Below are 17,969 nucleotides of genomic sequence, written 5' to 3'. Positions count from 1 at the left end.
ACGGTTTTATTATATCTGATACTAACACATCCCGAGCATGTAAGAGACTTAAATATACACTCTGGTTAGTCGTAGGTTAGATTAGTAGATAGTTGAGTTTTGTTTTCTTTTCGGTTTTTTTTGTTATGTTTTTTTTTGTTAAATTTTGGCTATTGTATATTTGAGCTAATTGTATATCAATGTTTATATCTGAGAGTTTTGTTTATTTTTGTAAACTTGTAAAAATGTTAAATTTCTAATAAAAATATCTATTAAAAAAAAAATTGAAAAGTAGCAGTCCCATTAATCAGATATTAACAAATTTTGGTATTATATCACAAATGTTGAATAGGTGAACATGATTTCAGTTAAGATGTTCTTAGGTCACCATAAGGTCAGAAAACTGCAGAAATCACACTTATGTATATCACAAAAAACAGTGGCCCCAGCACTGATCTTTGTGGAAAACCACTGGTCACCTTTGTCTATTTCGAGAAACTCCCTTCAACTACTAGTCTCCTGTTGCACAACCAGTTCTTTATCCACCTAGCTAGAACACCCTGCACTCCATGTGACTTCACTTTCTCTGTTAGTTTACCATGGGGATCCTTATCAAACGCTTTACTAAAGTCTATGTATATGACATCGACAACTCTTCCTTCATCTATCAACTTGGTTACTTCCTCAAAGAATTCTATTAAGTTGGTAAGGCAGCATCTTCCCCGCAGAAAACCATGTTGCCTATCACTGATAAGCCCATTCTTTTCCAAATATAAATAGATTTTATCCCTCAGTGCCTTCTTCAGCAACTTTCCCACCACTGAAGTCAGGCTTACTGGTGTGTAGTTACCTGGAATATATTCCTACTACTCTTCTTGTATAGGGGGACAACATTAGCAACCCTCCAGTCCTCTGGCACTTCACCTGTGTTTAAGGATGCTACAAAGATATCTGTCAGGGCCCTAGCTATTTCCTCTCTCGCCTCCCTCAGAAACCTGGGATACCTCCCATCCGGTTCTGGGGATTTGTCCACCTTAATATCCTTTAGTCTACCCAACACATCTTGCCTCCTTAGAGGGTGGCACGGTGGCTCTGTGATGTAGCAATGCTAACCACTATGCCAGGAACTCAGGTTCAATTCCAGCCTTGGGAGACTGTGTGGAGTTTGCACATTCTCCTAGTGTCAGCATGGGTTTCCTCCGGGTGTTCCAGTTTCCTCCCACAGTCCAAAGATGTGCAGGTCAGGTGAATTGGCCATGCTAAATTGCCCATAGTGTTAGGTGCTTTTGTCAGAGGGAAATGGATCTGAGTGGGTTACTCTTCGGAGGGTCAGTGTGGACTTGTGAGGCTGAAGGGCCTGTTCCCACACTGTAGGGATGTAATCTTATGTCAATGTGATCCAGAGTTAACATATTTGTCTCTAATCTCAGTATTCCTCACTTCCCATTACTCAATGAACACTGATGCAATCATTGAGAATCTCACCCATTTTCTCAGGTTCGGCACACAACTTTCCTTCCTTATCCTTTAGTGGACCAACCCTTTCTCTAGTTACCCTCTTGCTTCATATATATGAATAAAAGGCCTTGGGATTCTCCTTAATTCTGCTTGCTAAAGTTATTTTATGACACCTTTTAGCCTGCTTGATTCCTCGTTTAAGACTGGTCCTACTCTCCCAATATTCCTTCAAGACCCATTTTGTTCTTAGCTGCCTGGACCTTATATACGCTTCCCTTTTCCTCTTGGCTAGTCGCATGATTTCTCCTGTCATCCACGGTTCATGTATCTTGCCTTTCCTATCCCTTGTTTTCACTGCTATCCTGCACTAGCTTCAACCTATCTTTGAAAGCTTCCCACATATCAGATGTTGACTTTCCTTCAAATAACTGTCCAATCCACATTTCCCAGTTCCTATCATTTTGATATAATTGGCCTTGGCCCAGTTTAGTACTCTTCCCTTAGACAAAGATGAGAGTGGTCCTATGAGTATTCTGAAACTTACAGAATGATGGTCACTATTCCCAAAGAAATCCCCCACTGCAACTTCTACCACTTGGCCTGGCTCATTCCCCAACAACAGGTCCAATATGGCCCCTTCTCTTGTCGGACTATTGACATACTGCTCTAGAAAACTTTCCTGGTCGCTCCTTACAAATTCTGCCCCATCCACACCACAGACACTAATTGGATCCCAGTTAGTGTTGGGAAAATTAAAATCTCCCATCACCACCACCCTGTTGCCTCCTACATCTTTCCATAATCTGTTTACCTATTTGTTCTTCTATCTCACACTCACTGTTTGGTGGCCTATAATACAGCCTCAACAATATAACTGCACGCTTCTTATTTCTCAGCTCCACCCATAATGCCTCACTGCTCAAGCCCTCCATAGTGTCCTCCTTTAGCACAGCAGTGATATCATCCTTGACCAGCAATGCAACTCCACACCCACCTTTACATCCTTCCCTGTCCTGTCTGAAGCATCTATATCCTGGAATATTTAGTTGCCAATCAAGCCTTTCCTTCAACCAAGTGTCTGTGATTGCAATAACGTCATACTCCAAGGCACCAATCCAAGCCCTAAGTTTATCTGCCTTACCCACTATACTCTTGTATTAAAGTATCAGGCCATCAGTTCTTTTGCATTCATCTAATCTCTGCCTACTCTTCCCCTTATGATATCTTCATGATTCTTACAGTCTCCAACTCACTGTCTACTTGTCTTCTCTTCTGGTTCCCAACACCCTGCCACATTAGTTTAAAACCTCCCCAACAGCAGTAGCAAAAACTCCCCCAAGGACATTAGTTCCAGTCTGGTTCAGGTGTAGACTGTCCAATTTGTAATAGTCCCACCTTCCCCAGAGCTGGTCCCAACGTCCAACAAATCCCTCAAGACACGGGTTACCCCATCTATTCTTTCATTTCTACCCTGGCTAGCACGTGGCACTGGCAGCAATCCTGAGTGTGGAACGTTTGAGTTATGAGGGGCTGGATAAACTGGGACTGATTCCCTGAAGTATGGGAGGCTGAAAGGTGACCTTCTAGGAGGTTTAAAAAAATCATGAAGGGCATAGAAAATGTGAATACCCAAAGCCTTTTCCCTGGGCTGGGCTGAAGGGCCTGTTTTCAGTGTTGGCAATTTTCCAAAAAAAAAAAATCATAGGAGGCCTTAAACAATGAGCATGGACAAGTTATTTGATCATGGAGTCACCTGGGATGGATGGATAATGATCAAAAATAAAATTCTGGCTGACTTCCCAGAATGCAAATCAACTGAATAGAGGCCCAAAGTTTTAACTCAGGACAGGGACCTGGACTTTCTTGCTCTATGTTGCTCAGGGGTACAATAGGCTCATACAGTTCATTAAAATGACTGCATCAAGACTGTATAGTATGTAAAGGAACATAATTTGCATTACCTGCTAAAAGCTCCGATCTGCCACTTGAAACAAGTCAGCTCAAATTAAATCGCAATCAACTTTGCAAGTGATGTGTCTTCAGTAAGAGCAGCACAAGGTCTACAAACAATACTTAGCTAAACATGTACAAGAAAAATAAAGCTTCCTACAAAATCATTCGCAAAATGTCTAGCGTGAAAAAATTGGCTGCTCTGTGCAGACAGTTACCCATGATTTGTATCCCTGCATTTGGGGCTAAGAGCATTCTGAAAAACTTTCAGTTTCAGAATGTGAAACGTTTCTCTAACAACACAGTCTCTAAGTGCATTGTTTTCATTCTAATGCAACTGACAGGAACAAAGTAGTAAAGGAGTTGTTATTTTATAGTGTATAAACACATTAACAACTTTTGATAACCAAATCTCTCCGACCTCCCCATCACAAAAAAAGGTATTTTTTCTAAAACACTTATCTAAACACAGAAAAAAGTTAGTCTCAGCCCATTCTATCACTCAGTCAAGCACACCTCCTAACAAAGATCACAGGACCTTCAATTGTTTTCACCCAGATTGCCTCGCCCACTGACAGGAAAGTGTCAGCAGCTAACATAGATCCAGACAGTGAACTGGAAGAAAATGTTCTGGTTTGAGCAGCACAATACTGGAAACATCAAGGCAACGAGGAGAGTAATGGTCCTTAAGGGTTTCATAATAATGTATGTGCTGTGGTCTCAATGAAATAAAGACAACAGAAGAAAGAAATCTGAGCATTTTGGGGAACTGTAGAAAATACAACTTTTTAAAATGCCAGCTTTTTAGAAGTCAAGTTACCTGTATGTAGTTGGAAATATTTAACAGCCAACTGCTCTGTAAATAGCTACAAGTTGAAGACTGCCAAGTGAATTTGTCACTTCTGAAGGTTACAGCTATACAGTGGAACATTAATATCAGGCTCAGCTGTAGCATAAAGAGTGTCAGAAATAAACTGACAAAGCCTTTGGGAAGCATTGCCACTGGTGTGAACATTTCAGGCTCAAAAATGTGCTTATGTTCTACACTCTCAGCCATGACCTCACAATTCCAAATAGACCTGGGTGAGCTAACTTCTATTGTGAAATCACCAAGTTCTTTCTGACAATATCAAAGATCCACAGATAGATAGTTAACATACATGCTTTGACCACACTGTATGACCAACTAACCAAATTGCACTCGTTCTTGGGTGATGACCTGCATTTTATCCAAGTAACCATTCTTTATTTGAGAGCCCAGAACAAATGTCAAACATTTTCCCTCTATGATCTCACTTCAACACTTGAAAACAGTCATGACCCCTCGATGAGAACTGAGACCATGGGCTGAGGGGAAAGAAGAATTGGGGGTGGAGTGGAGCTCTGCAGCAGACTTTGCCTCCTCATCATTCAATCCCACATGGGAACCCAACCCCAACTTTGGGAAGCTTTGGAATAGTGTGCAATATTATTAGATTTAGATAAGCAAAGAGCTGGGGGGCTCGATTGAAAAAACAACTAACATGTAGGAGCAAATTACTGCAGATGCTGGAATCTATACTGAAAATAATTAGAATCATAGAGATATTCAGTATGGAAACAGACCCTTTGGTCCAATTCGTCCATGCTGACCAGACGTCCTAAATAAATCTAGTCCCATTTACCAGCACTTGACCCATATCCCTCTAAACCCTTCCCATTCATAAGCACATCCAGATGCCTTTGAAAATTTAGTAATTGTACCAGCCTCCACAACTTCCTCTGGCAGCCCATTACATACTCACGTCACCCTCTCCATGAAAAAGGTTGCCCCTTAATTCATTCCCCTCACCTTAAACCTATGCCTTTAGTTTTGGACTCTCCAACCCCAGGGAAAATACCTTGTCTATTTACCCTATCCATGCCCCTCAGGATTTTATAAATCTGTATAAGGTCACCCCTCAGCCTCTGACCCTCCAGGGAAATTAGCCCCAGCCTATTCAGCCTCTCCCTATAGCTCAAACCTTCCAACTCTGGCAACATCCTTGTAGTTATCTGTAAGAATAATAGGGTGGTTATGGTAGGGGATTTTAACTTGCTAAACATGGAATGGGACTGCCATAGTGTTTAGGGTATAGATATAAAAGGAATTTGTTAATAATGTACAAGAATATTTTCTGATTTAGTATGTGGATGTACCTACTAGAGAAGGTGCGAAACTTGACCTACTCTTGGGAAATAAGGCAGGGCAGGTGACAGTGGGAGAGCACTTTGGTGTCAGTGACCATAATTCTATTAGTTTTAAAAGAGTGATGGAAAAGATAGACCAGATCTAAACGTTGAAGTTCTAAACTGGAGAAAGGCTAATTTTGACGGTATTAGGCAAGAAGTTTCAAAAGCTGATTGGGGGCAAATGACTGAAAAAAATGGGAAGCCTTCAGAAATGAGATAACAGGAATATACTTTCTCTGGACTCTCGTTAAGGTGAAAGGAAAGGCTGATAGGTATAGGGAATGCTAAATGACGAAAGAAATTGAGGGTTTGGTTAAGAAAAAGGAAGCATATGTCAAGTATAAACAGGATAGATCGAGTGAATCCTTAGAAGAGTATAAAGACTGTAGGAGTATACTTAAGAGGGAAATCAGGAGGACAATGAGATAGCTTTGGCAAATAGGGTTAAGGAGAATCCAAAGGGTTTTTACAAATACATCAAGAACAAAAGGGTAACTAGGGAGAGAATAGGACCCTCAAAGATCAGCAAGGCGGCCTTTGTGTGGAGCCGCAGAAAGTGGGGGGAGATACGAAGTGAGTATTTGCATCAGTATTTACTGTGCAAAAGGATATGGAGGATATAGAATGTAGGGAAATAGATGGTGACATCTTGAAAAAATGTCCATATAATAGAGGAGGAAGTGCTGGATATCATGAAACACAGAAGTGGATAAATCCCCAGGACCTGATCAGGTGTACCCTAGAACTGTGTGGGAAGCTAGGGAAGTGATTGCTGGGCCTCTTACTGAAATATTTGTATCATTGATAGTCACAGGTGAGGTGCCAGAAGACTGGAGATTGGCTAATGTGGTACCACTGTTTAAGGTAGGTGGTAAGGACAAGCTAGGGAACTATAGACTGGTGAGCCTGACATCGATGATGGGCAAATTGTTGGAGGGAATCTGGAGGGACAGGATTTGCATGTATTTGGAAAGGCAAGGACTGGTTAGGGATAGTCAACATGGCTTTGTCTGTGGGAAATGGTGTCTCACAAATTCGATAGAGTTCGTTGAAGAAGTAACAAAGAGGATTGTTGAGGGCAGAGCAATGATCATGCAGAGTGTTCAGTAAGGCATTTGACAAGGTTCCTGATGGTAGACTGGTTAGCAAGGTTGGATCTCATGGAATACAGATAGAACCAGCCATTTGGATACAAAACTGGCTCAAAGGTAAAAGAGGTTGGTGGTGGAGGGTTCCTTTTCAGACTGGATGCCTGTGACCAGTGGTGTGCCACAAGGATTGGCGCTGGGTCTGCTGCTTTTCGTCATTTACATAAATGATTTGGAGGTGAGTATGAGAGGTATAGTTAGTCAGTTTGCAGATGACACCAAAATTGGAGGTGTAGTGGACAGCAAAGAAGGTTACCTCAGATTATAATGGATCTTGATCAGATGGGCCAATGGGCTTAGAAGTGGCAGATAGAGTTTAATTCAGATAAATGCAAGGCGCTGCATTTTGGGAAAGCATCATGTAAACTAACCTCCAGTCTTCCAACACCTCACCTGTGGCTATTGATGATACAAATATCTCAGCAAAGGGTCCAGCAATCACTTTCCTAGCTTCCCACAGAGGTCTAGGATACACCTGATCAAGTCTTGGGGATTTATCCACCTTTATGCATTTCAAGACATCTAGCACTTCCTCCTCTGTAGTATGGACATATTTCAATATGTCGCTATTTATTTCTCCACATTCTCTATCTTCCATTTCCTTCTCCGCAGTAGACACTGATGTGAAATACTCTTCATTATCTCCATTTCCTGGGGTTCCCTATTCTCTCCCTAGTTACCCTTTTGTCTTTAATAATCCCTTTGGATTCTCCTACTTGCTAAATCTATCTCATGTCCCCTTTTTGCCCTTTAGACTTCCCTCTTAAGTATACTCCTACTGGCTTTATACTCTTCTGGGGAATCACTCAATTTCTGCTGTCTATACCCAACTTTTGCTTCCTCCTTATTCTTGACAAAAATCTCAATTTCTCTAGTCATTCAGTATTCTCTACACCTACCAGCCTGGCCCTTCACTCTAACAGGAACATATTGTCTCTGGACTGCCGTTATCTCATTTTTTTGAAGGCTTTCCATTTTCCATCCATTCCTTTACCTGGGAACATCCACCCCTAATCTGGGATGACGTGTCATCTAGACACTCTCTCTCTCTCTCTCTCTCTCTCTCATGGATGCTGCCTGACCCTCCGATCTCCAGCATTTGTTGTTTTCAGGTCAAAACACTGGCATGGATTAGTTGGACCAAATGGCCTGTTTTGGAGCTGCATAACCATGCTATAATCTTCACCGGATATCTCCAGACAATGCCTGAAAATGACCAAAGGAACATTTTTTTTTAAGAAAACCATCAATCACAGGAACTGGGTGCCAGTTGCCCTTGAAAAGCAGTGATTTATTGAATATTCCTGAATGGCTTGCTGAGACTCAAACTTTGCTTTGGGTCTTCCCATATGAAGGCCAGACAGGTTCCCTTTTCTGTAGGACCTTCAAGAACCAAACAGGTTCTTACAACAATCCAATCATTTGAAGGCTACGGTTTTGCTTTATTTCTGATATATTTAGCTAACTAAGATTAAGTTAAATGAAATTAAAATACTGCCCTGGTGAGAGTTACCATGGTGGGATATCTCTGTATCAGTGATGTAGGAATTACTAGTTCAGGAACATTAACATACTCTGTCCAGAGGAATAACCCCAACATCCCAGGTACTTGACATTTCAATAAACCATCTTGCTCCCATGCTAACATTCTGTCCTCGGCCTGCTATAATGCTCCAACAAAGCTCAATTCAAGCTGAAGGAACACAATCATTTTCCACTTAGACTCTTTACAGTCTCTGGGACTCAATGTTGACTTGCTCAACTTCATATTAAAAACACTTTCATTTTCTTCAATCCACCATCCTCCTCTCGGCAATATTTTACATGCAGCTTGTTTGCTTTACTGACAGTACAGCGTACCTATATTCTCTTTGACACAGCTAACATCTGCACCTATTTTACACCTCTATCACTTCTTTACCACCATTATCGCTTCCTTTGCCTTTGGCTCTGGACACACCTGTTTCATTTGGTTGTCTTCTCCTTCTGTCACTTGCATTAAAGAAAAACAAAATTTGTAGCCCATTCGAAGGTAGAAGGGTGTCATACTGGACTCAACTTTAATTCTTTCTGTTTGCAGCATTTTCGGTCTTTGTTGTTATCTTAACACATAGCTAACGTATCCCATTCGGACAGTCCAGTGCTGAAAGGCATCATCCAGACACTCAGTCACGGAGATGGCTACAGTGCAAGATTTCTCTTTATGAGGAGCCTATATTATATTGAGTTTTGAGAAGATTTGTAGCTCATGTTGAGGTTTTGGATGTAGATTTGCTCACTGAGCTTAAAAGGTTCATTTTCAGACATTTTGTCACCCTACTAGGTAACATCTTCAGTGGGCCTCAGGTGAAGCACTGCTGAAAATTCGTGCTTTCTATTTAAATGTTCAGCTTTCTTTGGGTTGGTGATGTCATTTCCTGTGGTAAAATCATTTCCTGTTCCTTTTCTCAGGGGTGGTAGATGGGGTCTAACTCTATATGTTAGATACAGCGAGTTATTCCCCATCCCCACCAATATAACAAGCCAGGTGTTAAACTACATCCTAGTCAGGTTTTATTTGCAAGCACAGATTAGGGCACAGACCATCAACATCATTTCTTTGCCTGAACATAAGTGTTCATCAGACAAGCAATTGAACTACAGATAAGATCTCCAGGCCCAACACTCTGACCATGCCAAATTATTTGATGTAGGTTAAGACAGAGTCAGAATGTTACAGCTGGCTTTGCTACCATGAATTAGAGGCAAGATTAAAAATATTACCACTTTTGATCAAACTAATGCCTGCTGTAAATGAGAAAAAGTTGAACAGTAGACCATGCCAGAATTCTGTTCAACTATGACACCTCTGCCATTTTAAAAACTTCGACATGAATGAGGAATACTGGGGCAAGGCAGGAGGAAATGACAGCATCCATGAAAACGTTCTGCAGCAATATAAGAATAATTTCAGAACAGGACAAAAAGTGAAGACATTATGAAGAAAGGATAAAAATATATTGGAGCTTTAAAGTGTGATAAAACAATCACTCCCAAAAAAATCAAGGTATTCCTGACAGCCTACTCAAGACACCACATCCATAAAAACAAGAGAAAATAAAGTCTGTACTGTCCCGATCAATGGTGAACCTACACGCCGAATAGGAACAACAAATAAAAAGAGAGTATCTAGATGCTGCCTGGTAAAACAAAGGGACCCAAATAAACTACATTAGGCAGTGATAAAAGAGTTCAGAAAAATGTTAACAATTACAAACTGAGTTTTTCCTCCATTCTAATAAATGTCATTTGAAAGTATCTAAAGTGTATTTGTAATAGGAGGTTGGTTACTTTGTAACACAGAACTTTCGTTCCAGAAACGTTTGGCAGATCAGGATATGTTCAATCACAGGCTCAGACCATCTTCACCAAGCTTACCCTTGACTTGAACGGCATCAGTGGAGAAGGTACCAATAGGATAAGGCACTTTAATCCCATACATAGGAACTTCAATATGAAGTCTGCAGTTCCCACGATCCACAACACATCCCAGAATTCAATAGGATCAACATTTGGATGCAAAAAGATTAAACTGTAAAGAAAACAGTACTTTTAAAAAACTTCACTAATATATACATCAATTTAAAAAAAATTGTTCCCAGCCATATTACCAAGACTTTATAAACTTATTTTTAAATGGTTAATCAAATTTTCTTAAAACTTGCTCGCTCAGGTTGAGGTACTGGACATAAGTTTGCTTGCTGAGCTGGAAGGTTCATTTTCAGATGTTTTGTCACCATACTAGGCAACATCATCAGTGAGCCTCCAGTGAAGTGCTGGTGTTATGTCCTACTTTCTATTCATGTGTTTAGGTTTCCTTGGATTGCTGAAGTAATTTCCTGTGTTGGTGATGTCATTTCCTGTTCTTTTTCTCAGAGGGTGGTAAATGGGGTCCAAATTGACTTGTCCTAGGATGGATGTGTTATCCCAGGCAAAGTAGTGTCCTTCCTCATCTGTATGTAAGGATACTAGTGATCTGGTGGGTCATGTCTTTTTGTGGCTAGTTGATGTTCATTTATCTTCATGACTACTTTTCTGCCTGTTTGTCCAATGTAGTGTTTGTTACAGTTCTTGCAAGGTATTTTGTAAATGACATTCGTTTTGCTTGTCATCTGTATGGGATCTTTCAAGTTCGTTAGCTGCTGTTTTAGTGGGTTGGTGGGTTTGTGGACTATCATGATGCCAAGAGGTCTGAATAGTCTGGCAGTCATTTCCGCTACATTGGACAAAGACAGAAAACTAGCCACCAGGATACATGAACATCAACTAGCCACAAAAAGACATGACCCACTATCATTAGTATCCTTACATACAGATGAGGAAGGACACCATTCCGAATGAGACAACACATCCATCCTAGGACGAGCCAAACAGAGACATGCACGAGAATTCCTAGAAGCATAGAACTCTGGCTGGAGTGCCATCAACAAACCCATTTACCTCCTCCTGAGAAAGAGGACAGGAAATGACATCACCAACCCAGGGAAACCTAAACACAAATATAAAGTGGGACATAACACCAGCACTTCACTGAAGGCTCGCTGATGTTACCTAGAATGGTAATGAAACGTCTGAAAATGAACCTTCCAGCTCAGCGAGCAAACTCACATCCTAAATTCTTGATTTTTACACATAATAATAAACCATTTGATTTAAATCAATTTCACTTTGTTGTAAGGTAGATATGTTGTTCAGCATGTAAAACCATTCATATAAGCTTTGTCTTTCATAGTGTTAATACTTTAGAAATTAAAATTAACACATCACATTTTGTACCCAATGCAAGGATGTGATTAATAGGAATCTTGGCCAACAGCTAAACCAATCTTATGATATCTCTTTGGCCCTGGGAGATGTTTCCATATTACATAAATGCAAATTGATGTAAACTAGACTGATGAATCATTCATTGCATAACTAGTGCAGACAGGCTAGTACACTTACCAAAACAAAAGTGAATTCAAAAAGAAAGTGTTTTACGTTCAGGAAGCATTATATCGATAGCAGGATTAGAATATTGAAACTAAGCTGAGCCTCACATTTTGTCTGTGCATTCATTTCTCTTGTAAATCTAAATTACATGTTTTTGCTCATACCATCACCCTTTGCATTTTTCTTCTTCCACCTGAAGGAATGAAGCAATATGAGCCATGACTAATTCACATATCAATGTGTTCCATGATTAACCAATAGGAACTATGATTTAAGTGGTGTGAATCCAATTAAAACAAGCATTTCTCCTCCTCAGCACTCCTTCCTAAACTTCACACTGGTCCCCAGCGAAAGTAGCAGCTTGGAATTGACATCTGGGTCTGTCTCATCAGTATTGAGCGTGTGGTGCTAGAAAAGCACAGTAGATCAAGCAGCATCCGAGGAGCAGGAGAATTGACGGTTTGTGCATAAACCCTTCATTAGGGCTCCTGATGCATCGATTCTCCTACTCCTCGGATACTGCCTGACCTACTTTTCCAGCATCACACTCTCGACACTGAACTCTAGTATCTTCAGTGTCCTCTCCTCAGTCTCATCAGTCTCAATATTTTTCTCAAAATGGACTAGAGGTACTAAAGCAAACTGGACTGATATAATTTCATACCTTACACCCTTGAGACTGCCCTGTAGTGATCCCATCCCGACCAGTAAAACATTTCCACAATGCCTATAGTGCAGGAGCAACTGTTTTTTGCTTGTGTGTCATAGGAACGCCACCCATGAAGAACAGTCTCTTTAGCCAGTCCTCGGGTGTTCAGTGAAGTGGTGGCTGCCGAGTGCTAGGCAGGGTAGGAAAGTCTTCAGTGTTGTCAATACATCCCCAAAAATCAAAATTCAGCCAGGAACCACAATCTTTCTATAACCCACTGAGGAGCTGCCCAGCTGCACTGCACAACAGTTAACATTACCTTCATCGCTGTTCTGATTCTCAGTCCTGGCTTTTCCCAGCATATGGGCCTCAATAGGGCCTACAGCACATGTATAGATAGTTATTATTAAGCAGTAATTAAACATCACCAGCCCTATTTGTACATGCACAGTCAGCCAACTGTGTATTCAGGTCAATAACTTTTTTATTAAAAACCTGGACATTAATCATTTCTAGTCACAACATAAAGTTCATTCCAATCATAACAACAGAACTGATCACCAAAATAACACTTTTGTAGGTCTGCATTATTCTTCAATAATTAATAATTCTGATTTGATTAAGAAAGGACGTAAATTATACTTTGTTTAGTTGTGATTGGTTGTGCAACATTTTCTCCAAGAAAGAAAGTATTATTGCCCAGGTTAAAAAGGTCAGGTTTATCATTACATTTTTGGCTCAAGCTACTATAAACGTAGGCTAACAAATGCACAGTGCTTCAAGATAAAATGCTTTTACTTAAAGACACTGGCTCAGTTGTGTCACGTAAAGCACTGTACATGCCAATGTATATTAGTTTGTAGAGTTATTTTGAGCTTTAACTTACTTTAGACATTGACAGTTGTGACAGTCACTCATAGTTAAGGATATTGATAGGTCTTGGGGAGTATCACTTAGAACATTTGGGATCATAATTAACTCTTGGGAGGTGACACTATATATTGTAAGCAGATTCACAAATTGTTCTACTGATGTCTGTTATTTTGGGTAAAGATCTATAAGTTGGTAGGCTAAGAGAGAGAACTTGTTACAAACAGGGATGATCTTACAAAGTAATTTGAATGGCAAAAAATGAACCAGGAGATAGGAGGAAGTGATATTTCGAAAATGAGCCTTATTTCTTCAAAAGAAAACTAAACAGGAATTGAACAGATATCACCTAGCAAATCTAAGACTGACTATGAGCCATTTAGTGTGTCTGATCATGAAAAAAGAGGGTAGTGATGATTCTTAGTGGTTTGGGATACGAGGACTGAAGACAGGAGAACTTCAGTCAACTAACAGATCAAGAGACCTGTGTTTAGTCAACAGATGTCACAATCTGGTATCCTGAGATGGATCAACTGATCCAAACTGTGTGGAGTTCTCCCTCTATCTCCGTGGGTTTTGTCAAGGTGTTCCGGTTTCGTCCCACAATCCAACAATGTGGCGTTAGGTGAACTGGCCATGCTAAATTGCTCATTGTGTTCAGGGATATTAGGTGCATTACTCAGAGGAAATGGAGAGGAATGCTCTTCAGGAGGGTCAGTGTGGATTTGTTGGGGCGAATGGCCTGTTTCCACACCATAGCGATTCTATGATTCAAAGGTGGATCGGGGAAGCAATGGCTTCCGGGCATTATCATTGGAATATTAATGCAGAAACTTAGCTAATGTTCTGGTGACCCTGATTTCGATCCCATGATGGCAGTTGTATGAATTCATAATTTCAGATTTTAAAAAATTGAATAAGAATACAATGATGAGCATCCACTGCTGATTGTCAGAAAAACCTATATGGTTCATTATGTCTTTCATAGGAGGAAATCTGTCAATTTCACCTTGTCTAGTCCCTACATGCGACTCCAGACCCACAACAATGTTGTTGATGCTGAACAGCCTTCTAAAATGGCCGAGCAAGCCACTCAGTTATATCGATTGTGACAGTTAAAAAGAGAAATAAAACAAGATAGAGCACCGGGCATCAATCTAGGCACCTGAAATGACAATGGCAGAAACAGTTCTGTCTACTTGCAAAAGTTCTCGTGATTGACATTTGGGGCTAGTGCAAAAATTGGGAGAATGGTCTCACAGACTAGTCAAGCATCAGCCTGATGTATTTATGCTCAGACAATCATATCTGATAGAATGTTCCAGACACCACCACTACCATGAGCTGAAAATTGTGTTGCTGGAAAAGCGCAGGTCAGGCAGCATCCAAGGAGCAGGAGAATCGACACTTCGGGCATGAGCCCTTCTTCAGGAATGAGGAAGGTGTGCCAAGCAGGCTAAGATAAAAGTAGGGAGGAGGGACTTGGGGGAGGGGCATTGGGAATGCGATAGGTGGAAGGAGGTTAAGGTGAGGGTGATAGGCCGGAGAGGTCAGGAAGAAGATTGCAGGTCAAGAAGGCGGTGCTGAGTCCGAGGATTGGGACTGAGATAAGGTCGGGGGAGGGGAAATGAGGAAGCGGGAGAAATCTGCATTCATCCCTTGTGGTTGGAGGGTTCCGAGGCGGAAGATGAGGCGCTTTTCCTCCAGGTGTCGTGTTGCCATGGTCTGGCGATGGAGGAGGCCAAGGACCTGCATGTCCTTGGCGGAATGGGAGGGGAAGTTAAAAAAAGTGTTCAGCCTCAGGGCGGTTGGGTTGGATGGTGCGGTTGTCCCAGAGTGTTCTTTGAAACGTTCCGCAAGTAGGCGGCCTGTCTCCCCAATGTAGAGGAGGCCACATCGGGTGCAGCGGATGCAGTAAATGGTGTGTGTGGAGGTGCAGGTGAATTTGTGATGGATACCATCACTACCATCCAAAACATGGATAAAACAGCTGAATTCCAGAGGTGAAGGGAGAATGACAGTCTTTGACATCAAGGCCATAGTTGACAAAGTATAACCACAACTAGAGTATTGTGTACAGTTCTGATCACCACATTACAAGAAGGACTTAATTGCTCTGGAGAGAAAGTGCAGAGAAGATTTACAAAAATGTTGTTGGGGGGGATGGAGAATTGTAGCTCTGAGGAGAGAATAGAGAGGTTGAGGTTGAGAAGGCCAAGGTGGTGGTGGAGGGGGGTGACATGATTGAGGTATACAAAATTGTGAAGGGTCATAAAACATAACAGCTCAGTACAAGCCCTTTGGCCCTCGATGTTGCACCAATCGAAGCCCATCGAACCTATACTATTCCATTCTCGTCCATATGCCTATCCAATGACCATTTAAATGCCCTTAAACTTGCCAAATGTACTACTGTTGCAGGCAGTGCATTCCATGCCCTTACTACTCTGAGTAAAGAAACTACCTCTGACATCTGTCCTATATCTATCACTCCTCAATTTAAATGTATGTCCCCTCATGCTAGCCATCACCATTCGAGAAAAAAGGCTCTCACTGTCCAACCTATCTAACCCTCTTGATTATCTTATCTGTCTCAATTAATATATAAGTTCCTCAGCCTTTCCTCGCAAGACCGTCCCTACATACCAGGCAACGTCCTAGTACATCTCCTCTGAACCCTTTCCAAAGCTTCCACATCCTTCCCATAATGCAGTGACCAGAACTGTATGCAATACTCCAAATGTGGTCGGCATAGATTCAAGCTAAGTGGCAGAAGGATTAGAGGGGACAGAAGGAAAAAATGTTGCAGAGGATGGTGGCTGTCTGGAATTTGCTGATGGAGTTAGCGGTGGTGGCAGAGTCCCTAAATTCATTGAAAAAATTCCTGGATCGGCACCTTCACTGCTGTAAGCTGCAGGGCTATGGGCCGTGTGCAGGAAGACGGGATTAGAAAGGGCATCTGGAAGTCATTGGGTCTGTATGAATAAGATGGGCTGAATGGCCCCCCTTCTATGTATGATTCAATCAAGGAGCCCTATCCAAACTGCAAACTGTTAATCAGGAAGAAAACTCTCCACTGGTTGGAGTCTTACTTGCACAGAGGAAGATGACTGTGATTATTCGAGGTCAGTCATCTCAACTACAGGACGTCCCCTCTGGAGCTCCTTACGGTAGTATCCGAAGCCCAATCATCTTCAGCTGCTTCAAATGACCTTCTCTCCAGCATAAGGTCAGAAGGGGAATGTTCACTGTTGATTGCACAATGTTTAGCACCATTCAGGACTCCTCAGATACTGAGGAGTCCATGTACAAATGCAGCAACACCTGCAATTATCCAGACTTGGGCTAAAATGAGGCAAGTAACACTCACAGCACACAACTGGCCATCTCCAACAACAGACAGACAATCTATCCAACACCTCTTAGCATTCGATGGGTTACTATCACTGAATCCTCCACTAAAAACATCCTGGGGGATATTATTGATCAGAAACTCAACTGGGCTTGCCATATAAATACAGTGACTAGGAATCCTGCACTGTGTAACTCACCTCCTGACTCCCTAGCGTTTGTCCACTATCTACAGGGCACAAGTCAGTAGTGTGGTGGAATACTCCCCACTTACCTCAGTGAGTGCAGCTCCAACAACATCAAGAACTTTAACACCTTCCAGGACAAAAAACAGCCCAATTAATTGGCACCAGATCCACAAAACATTCACTCCCTCCATCACCTACACTCAGTAACAACAGTGTGCATAAATTATAAGAAATTCAGAGATCCTTAGAAGCATCTTCAAAACATATGATCACTTCCATCTAGGAGGACAAGGGCAGCAGATATATGGGAACACCACCATCTAAAAAGTTTCCCTTCAAGACAATTACTATCCTGACTTGGAAATATATCGCTTTTCCTTTACTGCTACTAGGTCAAAAACCTGGAATTCCCTCCCTAGCAACATGGAGGGTGCATCTACAGCATTTTAAGAAGGCAGCTCACCACCACCTTAGAAGCCAAGTGAAATGAGCAATAAATACTGACCCAACCACTGATGCCTATGAATAAAACAAAACATTGATTTTATAAATATAAACTTCCTTTGCAATTGTGCAATAAATCTAGATTCTGTAAAATAGGTTGAAACATTTGTACCCGCAGTGGGTCTTGGAACTAATCAGTAAATGTTTGATAGGCTGAGTTGAATTAACTTGGGTCTTACAATTATGTTAAAGTGAACATCAAAATCTTACACAAATACAATAATTGCTGGAAAAGCTCAGCAGGTCCAGGAAGCATCTGTGGAGAGAAATCAGAATTAACGGGCTGTTCTGAGGAAGGGTCACCGGACCCAAAATGTTAACTCCGATTTCTCACCATAGATGCTGCCAGACCTGCTGAGCTTTGCCAGGATTTCCAGCATCTGCAGTTCTTTTGGATTTTATCAAAAATCTTGCACTTTATTCTGGGAGTCTGTAGCTTCTAGAAGTATAAAACAAACCTCTAACTTCACTTGAAGTGTTATCTTCTCTTATTTTCATTAGATATTAAATATTAGATTATAACATATAAAAGTACCTGTAGAAGAGTGACTGGGACCGAAAAGTGTCATAGAGAAGAAACGTGGAGGCTGTTAGAAATGCAAGTAACCAACTACACTGTAATATAGAGCGGCGCTCCTAAAAAAAAGAAAGATGCAGAGTAGTCACTTTCAGTTTGAATTTGCAGAGTTC

The 17,969-nt window shown here is 41.3% G+C and overlaps 1 protein-coding gene across 1 annotated transcript in view; it reads right to left on the bottom strand.

The window, feature by feature from the left end:
- Positions 1-17,969, bottom strand: part of rnft1 (ring finger protein, transmembrane 1) — a 46,733-nt gene that overhangs the window by 16,441 nt on the left and 12,323 nt on the right. Inside the window, exons 4-5 of the mRNA XM_043718121.2 lie at positions 17,815-17,915; positions 10,164-10,317 (exon numbers count right to left, since the gene is read on the bottom strand). Coding sequence (XP_043574056.1) covers positions 10,164-10,317; positions 17,815-17,915 — 255 coding nt within the window. The remainder of the gene's footprint in view (positions 1-10,163; positions 10,318-17,814; positions 17,916-17,969) is intronic.

Source organism: Chiloscyllium plagiosum, unplaced genomic scaffold (assembly GCF_037043375.1).
Source record: "Chiloscyllium plagiosum isolate Xiang-an unplaced genomic scaffold, Cpla_swu_hap1 HiC_scaffold_31, whole genome shotgun sequence".
NCBI classification, from domain to species: domain Eukaryota; kingdom Metazoa; phylum Chordata; class Chondrichthyes; order Orectolobiformes; family Hemiscylliidae; genus Chiloscyllium; species Chiloscyllium plagiosum.
Note: the sequence above shows the minus strand (reverse complement) of the source record. Positions and strands in the feature narration are given on the sequence as shown.